Genomic DNA, 16,582 nt, shown 5'->3' on the forward strand with positions numbered 1-16,582 from the left:
CAGGTCACTGAAGTTGCCCATGACGTGCGTATTTCAGGCCTTCCTTGCCTAATTACAGGTTGTAGGTTCGAGCTACCCAATTCCTGGGGATGTGTGTTTCGTTTGGCAGTTGAGGGGATAGAGCATGATGCCGAGAGAACATAGAACAGATGCCATCTATCCTGTCCCTTGCTCGATATCCTGATCCGAAAGAGTGAGAAGAGATGATGCGTGGGCGGCAAATGAAGTACAACTTGGGTCCACCAAAACAAAGTCTTCCGAAGAAGAAGAAAAAGAATGTAGTCTGACACTTGCCCTTAAGTCCACAAATATCTGAAAATCCAGCCTATACGCATACTTATGGTGATGAGGCGGTACACTAATCAGTAGAAGGAGAAGGGCCTGTAAACGACTCTTGCAAAGGAAGCCTATATGCCTTTGGGTCATGTAAAGAAAACGAGGATCCATTGAATATTCGAGGCTGGAAGTCCGCTCGCTCTTCACATCTGAATGCCTTCCTTTGTTCTCACATCTCACTTCTGTGCTTCAAGTTTTCCCTTTCACGCAATACAACTTTATAAAAGACAAATATTGTATGTCGTGCAATCAAGTCTCCATTTCGAGGAAGTCCTGAGAGAGGTTCAGCTAATACCGGCTGATTCCATGCAAGCCTGCCCAATCGAACACCCAAAGCAACCCATCAGTATCCCATCCTTAACGCTTCTTTTGTTGAGACTCCTTGAGGACCTTCTTGACGATCTTTTGCTCCTCAATCAAGAATGCTCGGACGATACGATCACGGACGCAGTTGGCACATCTCGATCCTCCGTAGGCGCGCTGGACGGTCTTCTTTGGGCGGGAGATCTGGGAGTATTCGCGGGGTCGTAGAGCTGGGATCTATATGGGAAATGTGTTAGCTTCTTGTATCCTCCAGCTGACTTTCATGGCTCCAGGTCGATATTCTTCTGCCAGTGGTCGCACGACAATTTGTTGTGTCTTCATGCAGGGAGCATAGGAGCCCCAATGTATCATCTTGACAAATGTGATCGCCTGCTTGCTCCCATGCCCATTGAACCCAAATTCGCTTCCAGCTCAATTCCACCTTGTCATTTCGGAATGTGCGCATTCTGGGGCCACTTACACCTGGCAACTTGATACCGCAATCACCACACTTGGGTGCTGTGCCGGCCTGGAAATGAAGTTAGTCGCGGGCCTTCAAAGCTTCGCGGATGGGTAATTGTTGACCTTCTTGATGTGCAGATATCTCAAGCTTCCTCCGGGAGTCTTGACAACGCGAACCTTGTTAGACTTGGTGTTGTATCTGCAAGAAAGGACGGTTAGAGAAGTTCCTTCATCTTGTTGAGGATGCGAGGATCATGTGGGAGAAGTGACGACGCGGGCGAGTCCTTGGAAGGAATTTGACTCTGACAGGGACTTACGGGTTGCGGCGTCTGTATGTCAATCTGTTGGAGGCCATCGTTGCGTTTGTCAACGAAAGTTTGCTGGTCGATTGGGTTGTCGTGATATCTTTCTGTGAAGTTTTCTGAAAGTCGGCAAGAGTGTGGGATCGGCCGATCTGCCATTGGCTGGCGAAGCGGGCAGCTAGGACTAGCCACTAAGCGTTTTACGACTTAGCGTGCATCAACTCAGAAGCTCGATTTCTCAGAGGCGCGACTGAAATTTGAGAGGCTCTTCCACCAAGTTCGCAGCATCATCGCAACTGAGATTGAACATCTCGACGCAAGTCACAAAACATCAAAGGAGACAGGGCATCGCGACTTGTAAAAACATGTCGTCGTCCATTCCACCACCTCCTCCTCCTGGATGGGGTTCTGGTCCTCCCTCGATGCTAGGCGCGCCTCCAGGTCCACCTGGCCAAACAGCGCCCCCAGGATATCGACCACCGACAGACGCTCGCACAGCGAAGTTCGCCCAGAAGAAGAAGGAATGGTTGCGAACTCAGCGGAATCGGTTTGGGGAGAAGAGGAAAGGAGGATTTGTGGAGACCCAGAAAGCAGATATGCCCCCGGAGCATCTGCGAAAGATCGTGAAGGATATTGGAGATGTTTCACAGAAGAAATTCAGCAGCGACAAGCGCAGTTATCTTGGAGCCCTGAAATATATGCCACATGCGGTTATGAAATTGCTGGAGAACATGCCGATGCCTTGGGAGTCTGCAAGAGAGGTGAAGGTTCTCTACCACGTCAATGGATGCCTGACGCTGGTCAACGAGACCCCTCGAGTGATCGAACCGATCTTCCACGCACAATGGGCTACTATGTGGGTGTGTATGCGGAGGGAAAAGAGCGACAGAAGACATTTCAAGCGCATGCGATTTCCACCTTTTGATGACGAAGAGCCGCCTCTTTCTTGGTCCGAGAATATCGAAGATGTCGAGCCACTGGAACCCATTCAGATGGAACTGGACGAGCAGGAAGATGGTGCAGTTTTTGAGTGGTTTTACGAAAATCGCCCCCTTCTCGATACCCCACATGTCAATGGTCCCAGTTACAAGGAATGGAACCTCACACTACCACAAATGGCGACACTCTATCGACTAAGTCACCAGCTCTTGAGTGATCTCGTTGACAAGAACTATTTCCACATGTTCGAGCTCAACAGTTTTCTCACAGCCAAAGCACTCAACGTCGCTATACCTGGAGGTCCACGGTTTGAGCCTCTGTATAAAGACGTTGATCCAAATGACGAGGATTTTGGAGAGTTCAACGCAATTGACCGAATCATCTTCCGTGCGCCAATCCGAACAGAATACCGGGTAGCATTTCCATTCTTGTACAACTCCCTTCCACGCAGCGTTAAAATTTCCTGGTTTTCCCATCCTCAAATAGTGTACGTCCGTGCCGAGGATCCAAGTCTACCGGCTTTCTATTTCGACCCTGTGATCAATCCTATCTCCTCCAGATCAGTGGCACCCAAAAACTTGACGATTAGCCACGAGGATGAGATATTTGGTCATGGCAACAACGAGGAGCCCGAGGAGGACGCTTTCGAGCTTCCGGAAGATGTTGAGCCCTTCCTGGTCGATGAGGAACTTTACACAAGCGAAACTGCCTCTGCCATCGCTCTTTGGTGGGCACCATTCCCATTTGATCGAAGATCAGGTCGTATGGTTAGAGCACAAGATGTACCGCTTGTGAAACAATGGTATCTGGAGCATTGCCCACAACGGCAGCCCGTCAAGGTTCGGGTGTCCTATCAAAAACTGCTGAAGACATTTGTCTTGAATGAGCTGCACAAGAAGAAACCAAAAGCTCAGAACAAGCAAAGCTTAATGAAGTCGCTCAAGCAGACCAAATTCTTTCAACAGACCACCATCGATTGGGTTGAAGCTGGCCTTCAAGTCTGCCGACAAGGATTCAACATGCTCAACCTTTTGATCCATCGCAAAAACTTAACCTATCTGCATCTTGACTATAATTTCAACCTCAAGCCAGTTAAGACTCTGACCACCAAGGAGCGGAAAAAGTCCAGATTCGGCAACGCTTTCCATCTCATGCGTGAGATTCTCAAATTGACAAAACTGATTGTTGACGCCCAAGTTCAGTATCGGCTTGGCAACATCGATGCCTTCCAGCTTGCCGATGGTATCTTGTATGCTTTCAACCACGTCGGACAATTGACCGGAATGTACCGTTACAAATACAAACTCATGCACCAGATTCGGTCCTGCAAGGATTTGAAGCACTTGATCTATTATAGATTCAACTCTGGGCCAGTCGGAAAAGGTCCTGGATGTGGTTTCTGGGCCCCTGCGTGGAGAGTTTGGTTATTCTTCATGCGTGGAATCATCCCACTGCTTGAAAGATGGCTTGGCAATCTCCTTTCTCGTCAATTCGAGGGTAGACATAGCAAGGGAGTCGCGAAGACGGTTACCAAGCAGCGAGTCGAATCACATTTCGATCTCGAGCTTCGTGCTTCCGTAATGGCTGATCTTATGGACATGATGCCTGAGGGCATCAAGCAGAACAAAGTTAACACCGTCTTGCAGCACTTGTCAGAAGCCTGGAGATGCTGGAAGAGTAATATCCCGTGGAAGGTGCCTGGTCTTCCAGCACCCATCGAAAACATCATTCTTCGTTACGTGAAGAGCAAGGCGGATTGGTGGATCTCTGTAGCACATTACAATAGGGAGCGTATCCGTCGTGGTGCCACAGTTGACAAAACTGTTGCCAAGAAGAACTTGGGACGTCTCACTCGCCTTTGGCTGAAGGCCGAGCAAGAGCGTCAGCACAACTACATGAAGGACGGTCCATATGTGTCTTCTGAAGAAGCAGTTGCTATCTACACAACCACCGTTCATTGGCTGGAGTCTCGAAAATTCTCACCAATCCCGTTCCCGAGTGTCTCCTACAAACACGACACGAAGATTCTGATTCTCGCCCTCGAACGCCTGCGAGAAGCGTACTCGGTCAAAGGTAGACTCAACCAAAGCCAACGTGAAGAGTTAGCTTTAATCGAGCAAGCTTACGACAGTCCCGGAACGACTTTGGAGCGAATCAAACGTTTCCTCCTAACCCAAAGAGCCTTCAAGGAGGTTGGAATCGACATGAACGACAACTACAGCACGATCAATCCTGTCTACGATATTGAGCCGGTCGAGAAGATCAGTGACGCATATCTCGATCAATACCTCTGGTATCAGGCAGACCAGCGTCACTTGTTTCCTGCATGGATCAAGCCATCAGACTCCGAGGTCCCTCCTTTGCTTACCTACAAGTGGGCTCAAGGTATTAACAACTTGGACAAAGTGTGGGAATCTGCGGACGGCGAATGTAACGTGATGATTGAGACTCAGCTTTCCAAGGTCTACGAGAAGATTGATTTGACTCTACTAAATCGCCTGTTGCGATTGATTATGGATCACAATCTTGCTGATTACATCTCTTCGAAGAACAACGTGCAGCTTACCTACAAGGACATGAACCACGTCAACAGCTACGGAATGATCCGTGGTCTTCAATTCTCAGCTTTTGTCTTCCAGTACTACGGACTGGTCCTCGACCTCCTGTTGTTGGGTCTTCAACGTGCAAGCGAGATTGCGGGACCACCACAAAGTCCCAACGACTTCCTCCAGTTCCGAGACCGCGAGACCGAGACAAGACACCCGATCAGACTCTACACCAGATACATTGATCGCATATGGGTGTTCTTCCGATTCACAGCAGACGAGTCCCGAGATCTGATCCAACGCTTCCTGACCGAGCAGCCGGATCCAAATTTCGAGAATGTCATTGGCTACCGAAACAAGAAGTGCTGGCCAAGAGATTCACGCATGCGTCTAATGCGACACGATGTCAATCTGGGCCGCGCAGTTTTTTGGGACATGAAGAACAGACTACCAAGATCTGTCACGACAATCGAGTGGGATGATACCTTCGCCAGTGTCTATAGCAGAGACAATCCTAACTTGCTCTTCTCCATGTGTGGATTTGAGGTCCGAATCTTACCTAAGATTCGTAACCAGAATGATGAATTCCCTGTCAAGGACAGTGTTTGGTCGCTGGTCGACAATACTAGCAAGGAGAGAACGGCACATGCATTCCTGCAAGTCACCGAGGAAGATATTGCGAAATTCAATAACAGAATCCGACAAATTCTCATGTCAAGTGGTTCAACAACGTTTACAAAGATTGCGAACAAATGGAACACCAGCCTGATTGCGCTCTTCACCTATTACCGCGAGGCAGCAGTCTCAACCGTTAGTCTCCTCGACACAATTGTCAAATGCGAGACCAAAATTCAAACTCGCGTGAAGATTGGTTTGAATTCGAAGATGCCATCTCGTTTTCCTCCAGCTGTCTTCTACACTCCGAAAGAATTAGGTGGATTGGGAATGATCTCAGGTACGTCAAATTCTCCACTCACCTTTGCATCTCTACTCACCTTTGCATCTCCACTCACTTTTGCATTTCCACTCACCTTCGCATCTCTATTCACTCAAACTTGCGCCACCTTTGCCTCGCCATTCACCGTCGCCTCTCCACTCACCACACTTCTACACCCTACTTCTCTCCTCACTCTTACTTCAACCTTCACTAATCTTTTCAATGACAGGCTCTCACATTCTGATCCCAACTTCTGACAAGCGCTGGAGCAGTCAGACCGAGACTGGCGTAACGCACTACCGAGCAGGAATGTCCCATGACGAAGAAACCCTCATCCCCAATATATTCAGATACATCATCCCTTGGGAGGCAGAGTTCATCGATTCTCAGCGCGTCTGGACGGAGTACTCTCAGAAGCGCCTTGAAGCCAACCAGCAAAATAGACGCCTTACCCTCGAAGACCTTGAAGACAGTTGGGACCGCGGTCTGCCACGAATCAACACTCTATTCCAGAAGGATAGGAGTACTCTCAGCTTTGACAAGGGATTTCGAGCTCGAACTGAGTTCAAAACATATCAGCTAATGAAGTCAAATCCTTTCTGGTGGACTTCACAGAGACATGATGGGAAGCTATGGAATCTCAATGCAGTAAGTACAAATTTCTCCAACTGTAGTTTACAAAGTGCTAATCTATTCATTGCAGTATCGCACGGATGTTATCCAAGCACTTGGAGGAGTCGTAAGTACTCATTTTCCACTTCATTTACGGGCAATTGTCCATCAGGCCCAGATTTAATTGGACCCACTATAAACTACAGTCAACAAGGTGCTAACTCATCCCTCTAATAGGAAACAATTCTTGAGCATACTCTGGTTTGTGATCTTGATCTTACAACCCCTAACACCTGCTAACTTATCGATAAGTTTAAAGCGACAGCGTTTCCATCATGGGAGGGTCTCTTTTGGGAGAAAGCCAGTGGATTCGAAGAGTATGGCCACCAAATGTCACAAGATTCTGTCAGAACATTCACTAACCAGTTTCAGGTCGATGAAATTTAAGAAGCTCACCAACGCGCAGAGATCCGGATTAAACCAGATTCCCAACCGTCGGTTCACCCTCTGGTGGTCCCCCACGATCAATAGGTAGGCCCCAATGTCACATTCCAGATTCAGGACTTTGATATACTAACGAGGCAACAGGGCAAACGTGTATGTCGGTTTCCAGGTTCAACTCGACTTGACCGGTATCTTCCTTCATGGCAAAATCCCTACTCTTAAGATTTCATTGATTCAGATCTTCCGTGCCCATTTATGGCAGAAGATACACGAATCTGTGGTCATGGATCTTTGTCAGGTGTTCGATCAAGAACTCGAGCAACTGGGCATCGAGACCGTTCAGAAAGAGACCATTCATCCCAGAAAGTCATATAAGATGAACAGTTCATGTGCGGACATATTACTTTTTGCCTCCCATAAGTGGAACGTCACTCGGCCATCCATTCTGTTCGACACCAAGGATGTCATTGAAGCTGTTGCATCAAATAAGTTCTGGATCGATGTTCAGCTCCGCTATGGTGACTATGACTCTCATGATATCGAGAGATATGTCCGTGCAAAGTACCTTGGTATGTTCTGTTCGATGTCTTCTCGGAACAGCTACTAAATTTTCTAGATTACACGACGGACTCGATGTCAATATATCCAAGTGCAACGGGCCTCATGATCGGAATCGACCTCGCCTACAACCTCTATTCGGCATACGGTCAATACTTTCCCGGCCTCAAGGTCCTGGTCCAACAAGCCATGGCCAAGATAATCAAGGCTAACCCTGCGCTGTATGTGCTTCGAGAGCGTATTCGCAAAGGTCTCCAGCTGTACGCATCCGAGAGTAACCAGGAGTTCTTGAACTCTCAGAACTACTCGGAACTTTTCAGCAACCAGATCCAATTGTTCATTGACGACACCAACGTCTACCGGGTCACTATTCACAAGACCTTCGAGGGTAACTTGACGACCAAGCCAATCAACGGTGCCATCTTCATTTTCAACCCACGTACTGGGCAACTCTTCCTCAAGATCATTCACACCAGTGTATGGGCTGGTCAAAAGCGTCTCGGACAGTTGGCGAAGTGGAAAACTGCGGAAGAAGTGGCTGCTCTCATCCGATCTCTGCCCGTCGAAGAACAACCGAAGCAGCTGATTGTTACTCGAAAGGGTCTTCTGGATCCTCTCGAGGTCCATTTGCTCGACTTCCCGAACATCTCTATCCGTGCGTCAGAACTACAGCTGCCTTTCCAGGCTGCCATGAAGGTCGAGAAGCTTGGTGACATGATTCTTCGAGCCACCGAGCCTCAAATGGTGCTATTCAACTTGTACGATGAGTGGCTGAAGTCAATCTCATCATACACAGCATTTTCGCGTCTCATTTTGATCCTTCGTGCTCTTCATGTCAACCAGGACAAGACCAAGCTGCTACTGAGACCGGACAAGACAGTAATTACCCAAGAGCATCACATCTGGCCTACACTTTCGGATGAGGATTGGATCAAGGTTGAAACGCAATTACGAGATCTCATCTTGAACGACTATGGCAAGAAGAACAATGTCAACACATCAAGTTTGACGAGCAGTGAAGTGCGAGATATTATTCTCGGAATGGAGATCAGTGCCCCGTCAATGCAACGTCAACAGGCTGCCGAAATTGAAAAGCAGCAGCAAGAGCAGCAGCAACTCACCGCTGTTACTACGAAGACCCAAAACGTCCACGGTGAGGATATCATCGTTACAACGACGTCCCAATTCGAACAGCAGACATTTGCATCAAAGACTGAGTGGAGAACCCGGGCCATCGCAACATCAAATCTCCGCACTCGAGCCAACAATATTTACATCTCATCTGACGACATCAAGGAGGACGATCACTTCACGTATATCATGCCGAAGAACGTTCTCAAACGCTTCATCACGATCGCTGATTTACGCGTGCAGGTCGCTGGTTACCTGTACGGATCGTCACCTCCCGATAATGATCAGGTTAAGGAGATCCGATGCATTGTCATGGTCCCGCAAATCGGAAGCACGCGCGACATCCAACTACCCCAGCAACTTCCACAGCATGAATACCTTGAGAAGCTTGAGCCTCTGGGAATCATTCATACAGTATCCGGAAACGAGCCACCTTACATGACAGCAATGGATGTCACTCAACATGCTCGCTTGATGAATGCACACAGCTCATGGGACAAGAAGACCATCAGTATGACAGTGTCCTTCACTCCTGGCAGTGTATCTCTCTCATCGTGGGCTCTCACTCCTCAAGGGTACAAATGGGGTGCCGAGAACAAGGATATGGGCAGCGATCAGCCTCAAGGATTCAGCACGAGCATGGGAGAAAAGTGCCAGCTGCTACTGAGTGACAAGATCCGAGGTTACTTCCTGGTGCCTGAGAATAACTCATGGAACTATAGCTTCATGGGAAGTGCCTTTGGAGGAATCGAGAAGAAGCCGGTGCATGTCAAGATTGACACTCCGCTACCATTCTACAGTGGCCAACACCGACCACTTCATTTCCAGAATTTCGCTGAGATGGAGGACCTCTGGGCAGATCATGACGATAACTTTGCATAGATGTATTTGGGGTGGTGGTGGCTTTCAGGTTGCCAATGATCGCCGCTAGGTTTGGGGTGGGACAAGGCAAAGTGGTCAGCCAGGCAGGCAATAGATATCTGCATTGGTGATCGTGGTTGCTCATACGGGATCTTGGTAACGGGCGTTTGATCGGAGGCGCGGCGTCGATTATAATGTAGCATATGTACAAGCATGAAATTCCAAGCACCACACATGGTGTTAAAAAGCGAGTCAGAAGATATTTCTCTACCTAGGTAGGCCCGTGAGTTCTTTTTGGCTCACGTGCCTGCCTGAATGATCTACATCTGGTGCATCCCGTCTCACGCTGAGCTTACCTGGTAACCGTGACTGGCTGACTGGCTGATTACTGGCAGGCAAAGATCTGGCGACATGCAGCATTGGCCGATTGACGATTCGGCAAGGAACTGGTTCTATCCGGGAGATCCAAATGCATCTCCGTTGCAACACAATATGAAATAGGTTGTCTCTCATCGCTCATGCAACCAACACGGCTCCAATTGTTCACCACCTCGCACAACACCAAGCGTGTTGATCCAACTGACCATGGACCAAAGTAGGTAACCACACTCTAGGCAGAGCACCCTAGAACCGGCTGTTGGATCTTTGCTCGAAGCGCCTGCTGCGGCTGCTTGTGCATTGCATTGCATCCGATGATGATCAGATTTCCTCAGTCAGCGGTTCGGAATCATGCAGGTCGTCCGGACTGATTCTACAGACCCCGGGTCCGGGACTTATGCAGGAACCGATTCGAATAGCCAACGACCAAGAACCAACAACCACCTGCTGCATCCGTCCACCGCCGCACCACCTCCTTTGGCCGATTGGATTTGAACGACAGTATTTGGCGACGTGCAGTGCAGTGCGGTGCAGTCAGTCCACTGCAGTATAATACTGTGACGTCTGAATGGCTTGATGTAAGTCGGGATTATTGATACTAATTTGAGCTGCAGCTGACGACGGATGCGTAGTCATGATCTCCATAGGTATGTATGGGTCAGTACCGGGGTACCTCAGGTACGAAGGTACTCGCACATCCCGCGCAAGCATGCTGTGCGACGGACAAGCAAGACATCAAATCATATCATATCATATCAGGATAATCAGGCAGTCTGTTTGCTAATTTACCACTCATCATGATTTGACATCCATGATCCTCACCTCACCTCACCTCACCTCACCTCACCCCTCACCCCTCACCCCTCGACCCCTCGACCCTCGGCCCTTCCATTGGATCCTTCGAGCCCTACGAGCCCTACGAACATCCCCTCAATTCCGTCTAAAAGGTCTTTCTCCACCCTCGTACAGGAACGCACTCTATGTTTGTCTATCTTTATCCCTCTCTGCCGCTTCCAAGACCAAGCTAGAACAACCTAAGAAGCACCTTATTTTGGTTAAATTTGCCTTTAAAGCATCGGCGGGCCCTCTGGTCCCCCTTTTGTTTCCTTCCCTGCTGACGTCGATGCTTTTGTTTGAAGTTTGAAATTGTTTCCGCCGAACACGTCTGTTCTCGCGTTCCTGATCCATCTGTCCTCCAGAGCGCAATCCACTGCTCTCCATTATTTACAAGAGTCGCTTTCCTAAACAAATGCTCCGGCATCCACTTCATATCCACATTCATCTACATCCACTATCAGGGCCGTCCCCAACTCAGACAGTTCAGTATCAAACATCACGAAACTTGCCAGCCGCCGCATCGTGGAATCTGCAATGCATTCAATCATTCATTCATTCATTCATTCATTCACACAATGGCTCACCGCATGGTCTGGATAACGCCTGACGAATGATGCTCTTCCAAGAAGTACCGCCGCTGTCTCCCCTGTTCGGATGAAATGCGTCCCTGGCTTTGCCTTCTGACTTGCTACCACAAAAGCATAGAGTCCGGGAGATGCTACACTGCACCAACGACCCCTGGGATCTCCATCGGTCTTTATGCCTTGGAAACGGTACGTGTGACCTTTTTGGCGCTCTGCTTTCCACTCCATTTCCACTTTGTGCGCGTCTCTTTCGGAGAGAAAGGCGAAAGAGACGTGTCTGGCAACTTCGGGATTAAACTACCATCCCCCATCCCACACCCGCATCAGCAGCATTGAATGCAATATCATGCCAATGTAATAATACGAACAAGGTTCATGGATATGGATAGGGTTCTAGGAGAATCAATCGTATGGGCTTGCTGGGCAGTAGGGACGGAGGCGACATGATGCCTACGATGATCAGAATCTGGCCAGCGATCATGGGGGGAAAGATGATGGCATCGCATCCATCCATCTACCTATCCATCCCTCCAGATCGTCTTGAGGCTCGCATGGCAGGCTGAGATCCATCCGGGCACCCAGCCAGCCAGCGAGGATCCATCAGTGTCGTGTGTCAGGGGCTCGCGACCGCCAAGCATCGCGATCAGTGAACGCATTGTTGAGTATTGCAAATACTTGCTTGCCTGCAGCTTCCTCCTCGCCTCGTCGCCTCTCGGTCTGTTGCCGGTTCACAAAGCCGCACAGGAACGCGGTCCATCTGATCGTCCGTCCTTTCAAACGGTGCGCTGTCAAGTCTTGTCTGGTATCTGTTCCGTTCGAACTGGGCAGTCCCCGGCGCAACAGCCAGCTGTCATGTCACCCTGTTGCAGGCAAAACCAAGCAATCTCAGGAGCGCGCATTCATTCGTATGGCTCAGGAGCCGTTTGTTCCATCAGTAGTCTGCCTCGCTATGTCCAGGGAAGGCACTCTGTGGCCAGTGCTGCACGAAACATTTCTTTGTCTACTTATTTCGCATGGCAATTGCATTTCCGATCGTGTTTATTTATTTCTGTTTCTTCTTCCTACGCTGCTTTCGGGGTTCTGCATTATATCGTCATCTCCGTCGCGAGTGCGTCTGCCCTATCGATTGCGGTCCGCACGTCTATATTTAATATAGGGATCCTTGCGCATAAGATCCAAATCTCGCGCCTGGTGCAAATGCTTGGAAGCGATCCAAGCTACAGCGCCGTGGCAGGGTTGGCAGTGGGTGGAGGCACTGGAGGCACTGGAGGCACTACTGGAGGGTGGATTATTCAGTGGGCAAGGCCCCTGGACAACACTGCAATCCCTATCCCTGCCAATACGACGTCCCCTCGCGCCTCGCCTCCCCTCCCCTCGCCCGCTGCCCAGTGCCCACAGACTGGAATCCCCCTCCACCGAGGCCACTACTCTCTCACTCCCACTCCCACTCCCACTACCACACCCCTCGCCCACAACCGAACCTTGCCCACGCCCACGCCCACTGCTTGCCTGGCCCTGTCCTGCCGAGCAGGCCCTGTCAGCCTCTTTCCCAGCTCACAAGTGCCTCTGCCAGAAGCAGAGAAGTGGCTTCGACAGGCTTCATCATGGAGGGGTTTGTAGGGCTTGTAGGGTTTCAGTGCCGCCCGGGCCTTCCCCCTCGCCCTGAATCCACCTCTTTCCCTCTACAGTACTGTACCGCACCCCTACCACAGGCAGTTTGAGATGCTTCCATCTCCCCCAAAAAGTCCCTTCCACGAAGCTTCCATCGCATCCAGCTTCAACGCATGGAAGTGCTGACCCACCCACTCCCTCCATCCCATCCCATCCCATCCCATCCCTGACAAGCCAAACCCGTCTTTCCTCGTTGTCCCTGCCTGTCAACACGCTTTGGATGCCCATGCTCCTGCCCAGCTGCTGCCGGCTCGGGATCTTCTTTGCTTGGTTTTCCCAATCTGGCTCGAGATGACCTAGGGCATAATCCGAATATCGATGGTCCCAAGTATCTGCCCACATGCGTCAACCACCTTACACGCTCTGTCTCGTCCATGGCGAATCATTGGCGTGCTTTGAACAACTTTCCAGACGGGTCCGCGCCTTTAATTACTGCCCTACGACATGTCTGTCAATGCCTGAATAGCCCAAAGATCAGACGACAGATATAATGCAAAGGCATGCCCTCCATACGCTCCCTACGGTATCTCGACACGTTCATTCCCGGTCAACAGCAAAACCTACCGCGTACCTGCGGACAGCCAGTGTTCCTCACTACTACAGACAACGGAAGCCTCACGGAAGAACGTTGCTTCTGCTGTGCTGCTGCTTTGTTTGGAGTCTCACCGGCCCTATGCCCTAGTCGGCTTTATGATCCAGCGTCACCTATAATACAGAGAGCATATACCCATCGAAACGATCTCCGTCTCGCAAGACCTCAAAACAAACAAGCGACTCAGCATTCATCAGCCTTCTGGAAACGCCGTCGCCTGTGAGTAACGCGCCGCGACAGCCTAGCAGTGATCCAGCAAGTAGTACTACTGCCCCCAGCGACCTGCGAGAGCAGCTCGCTGTGGCGGAATCCATGCATGTCTGGCTATCGACCAGGCCACGAACAAGGCCACGATTCTTATATCGAGTATGCTGCCCATCCCGAACCTCATCCCGAAGAGCGCGTATATGTTCCCCATGTCCCAGATATCCAGCAGCACGGTGGCGCTCAAGGCCTCAGTTCCCTACACGAGCAACACCTGGCGGCGCAACAGCATCATCACCAACAGCAGCATCAACAACAGCAGCATCAGCAACAGCAACAACATCACCATCAACAGCATCAAGTATACGCCGAACACCCCATGGCCCACCACCAGTCCCCTCAGTTTGGTGGTGGGCAGGGGCTGATGTACGGTCCTCCTCGACTACAACAACCGACTGGCACCAAAAGGTCGAGACCCGATGACTTGGAATCCGAGATGGACGGCCTTCCCGGGCAGCAAATGCATATGGGAGAAATGGGAGGTATGTCTTCACAAATGCCGCCGCAGTCCATGGTAGGAGTGGGGGGTTACAGTGCACAACAACCAATACAATATCACACTCATCCTCTTCCCAATCAAGGCCACCGATCGAAGATGCCACGAATGAGCGAGGGAGATTCAATGGTTGGCACGAGTGGAGGTGCACCGAGTGTAGTTGGGTTGGAGGGCATGCCACAACCAGCTCCGCGACCCCGCGGACCCAAGTTAAAGTTCACTCCCGAAGACGATGGGCTGTTGGTGGATCTCAAGGAGAACAAGTCGTTGACCTGGAAACAAATCGCGGAGTTTTTCCCGGGCCGGTCCTCAGGCACATTGCAGGTTCGATACTGTACAAAGTTGAAGGCCAAAACGACGCAATGGACAGATGAGACAGTAAGTTCCTGTGATCTCGTCAGATATTCAAGGAGCAATCTAATGTTGACTTTCCAGATCCAAAAGCTTCGGACGGCCCTCCACGACTACGAACAGGAAAAGTGGCGCATTGTGGCACAAAAGGTCGGCACGGGCTTCACATCGGCTGCTTGCAAGGAAAAAGCCAGAGAGTTATAGCAGGGCGCGTCTCCAGCAGAAGCCGAACACACTTCTGATCTTGGGGACACCGAATACTAGCTCAAGTCATGAGCCCAAGGATATCTCAGATGTCTTCAGCTGTCTTGACCTCGCAATGACAGCCGTCTTCAAACCCGCCTTCCACAACTTCTAAGTCCCGCCTCTCTTACACATCCACGAACGAACAAACGACAACCCGGATGAGGACCACTCGTCAATATATTGTATAGTACACATACACATCAAAAGTACGACCGCGACCAGTCACCACTCATATACAACATTTTATTTTAAATTACGATACACACTCTAAGTTTCAACCTTCACTACACACTGTATACACTCCTTCACGCGACTGGAGCGCGCCATTACATTCACCGTACACCTTTTATTTTCCTTATATCTTGTTTCCCTTCAATGTCCCTGATTCCCTTCCTTCATTCCGTCATCTTGATTCTTGCTTGGATTATTTTGCCTCTGCTTCTTTTTGCGAAGTTACCAAATAGACTTGTTTCCTGTTCTCAGTGTCTACGATCGTCATGTCATGTCAAGGAAAAGAAAGAGCGAGAGAGGGGTACACACATGTAATGAGATGCACACGGATATATGCCTTGCTTTCTTCTCCGCTGGTTGGATATAGGGTTGGCCCTGTCTGAAAATGGCAGGCTTGGAATGAATGAAAGGAAGAAGAAAAGATGGTGGGAATATCATACACCGGAGTAGGCGTGGGCTGGGTGGGATGCGGAGTAGGGGAACAAGCATGGCATGGCAGGCAGGAGGCATTGAAAGGCGCACTTGAGGGAGGGACAGGACGGATAGATCTGGATGCGATTTTCTGTTCGGTTGCGGGTGCGATATGATGTCATCTGATTCATCTGACTGTGGAAGTTGAAGAAGAGGTGAGATCGGTACGGGTATGGAATTGGATACTGGTATGGAACAGGCGGATGGGTTGGCATACATGGGGATGGATGGGACAATCATATCATAATGCTACGAAACTATATACCCACGATAGGTAGGTGAGGAAGGATGGACAGGAGACGCAGTTGGGCATCAGATCAGATCAGACGTGCGAGAAGAATAGGAGAACAGGATGAAAGAATCTACTGCGTTTAGAGAACTGTTTCTTTTCATTGTGAAGGTGACTCCTCCCTTCCCTGAGCTTAGTTTGGCTTCTCTTCAACTGCTTCATCTCCTCCCTCTGCTTTGTTTCCACGCATCCCGGTTCTGGAAGTATTTCCCATGTTTTCTCGCCTTTCCTCCTCTTCCCAACCTACGTCAAAGCACTTCTCCAAATAAGACTTTCAATTCACACGACCGACACGCAGGAGGCACGGCACAACACGGCTCGGCAAAGCATCCGCATGATTCGCATGAGGCTCAAAAGTATAATGCAAAAGTGTATTACAATGTCTAGTAATGCGAATGTTGGATGGAGGAATAAGGTTTCTCCTTATTTGCATACTTCTGGAGCTGGCCCTGGTGAGGCTTTGTGAGGCTTTATGTGTCGCGAGATGCGAGGGGTTTGTGCGAACCTTACGGATTGGGCAACAACAAGATTTCTTGACCCTAGTGGAGTACGAGGTATATACTTTGAAAACTTTCAGCGGCTGCGAAGTATATGCCAGGAAGGAAGGAAGGAAGGAAGATAGTTGCCAGCGAGTAGTTTTCTGGTTATCACACTTCTCACTTCTAAGGTATTGAGAGGCTTCTTTTCTTTGCGTTTTACAGCGGCTGACTTATCAATGCAAATGATAGAGAGGATGAGCAA

The 16,582-nt window shown here is 49.7% G+C and overlaps 3 protein-coding genes across 3 annotated transcripts; 2 read left to right on the forward strand and 1 right to left on the reverse strand.

Moving 5' to 3' along the window:
* Window positions 1-693: 693 nt before the first annotated feature.
* Window positions 694-1,456, reverse strand: RPL34 (60S ribosomal protein L34; the record flags this gene model as incomplete). The annotated part of the gene is made up of 4 exons (XM_058493678.1): window positions 694-876; window positions 1,121-1,168; window positions 1,225-1,300; window positions 1,419-1,456. The coding sequence occupies 4 exons, from the start codon at window positions 1,454-1,456 to the stop codon at window positions 694-696; spliced, it is 345 nt and encodes a 114-aa protein (XP_058363879.1).
* A 230-nt stretch (window positions 1,457-1,686) lies between these two features.
* On the forward strand, window positions 1,687-10,927 carry PRP8 (pre-mRNA-splicing factor 8). Its single transcript, XM_058493679.1, has 8 exons — window positions 1,687-5,843; window positions 6,055-6,473; window positions 6,529-6,564; window positions 6,675-6,698; window positions 6,750-6,814; window positions 6,870-6,968; window positions 7,026-7,450; window positions 7,498-10,927. The coding sequence occupies exons 1-8, from the start codon at window positions 1,769-1,771 to the stop codon at window positions 9,450-9,452; spliced, it is 7,098 nt and encodes a 2,365-aa protein (XP_058363880.1). The 5' UTR covers window positions 1,687-1,768; the 3' UTR covers window positions 9,453-10,927.
* A 2,882-nt stretch (window positions 10,928-13,809) lies between these two features.
* On the forward strand, window positions 13,810-14,808 carry ONS95_000523 (uncharacterized protein; the record flags this gene model as incomplete). Its single annotated transcript, XM_058493680.1, has 2 exons — window positions 13,810-14,631; window positions 14,689-14,808. 2 exons carry the CDS (start codon window positions 13,810-13,812, stop codon window positions 14,806-14,808), a joined length of 942 nt encoding a protein of 313 aa, XP_058363881.1.
* Between the last annotated feature and the right edge of the window lie 1,774 nt (window positions 14,809-16,582).

The sequence above is a fragment of the Cadophora gregata genome (genome assembly GCF_030347475.1).
Source record: "Cadophora gregata isolate MNR1 chromosome Unknown scaffold_1, whole genome shotgun sequence".
In the NCBI taxonomy this organism is placed as follows: domain Eukaryota; kingdom Fungi; phylum Ascomycota; class Leotiomycetes; order Helotiales; family Ploettnerulaceae; genus Cadophora; species Cadophora gregata.

Coding starts and splice junctions, on each gene's coding strand:
- PRP8 (XM_058493679.1), top strand. CDS start 1,769: ATGTCGTCGTCCATTCCACCACCTCCTCCTCCTGGATGGGGTTCTGGT. Junction 5,844..6,054: donor TGGATTGGGAATGATCTCAG/GTACGTCAAATT, acceptor TTTCAATGACAG/GCTCTCACATTCTGATCCCA. Junction 6,565..6,674: donor TCCAAGCACTTGGAGGAGTC/GTAAGTACTCAT, acceptor TCCCTCTAATAG/GAAACAATTCTTGAGCATAC.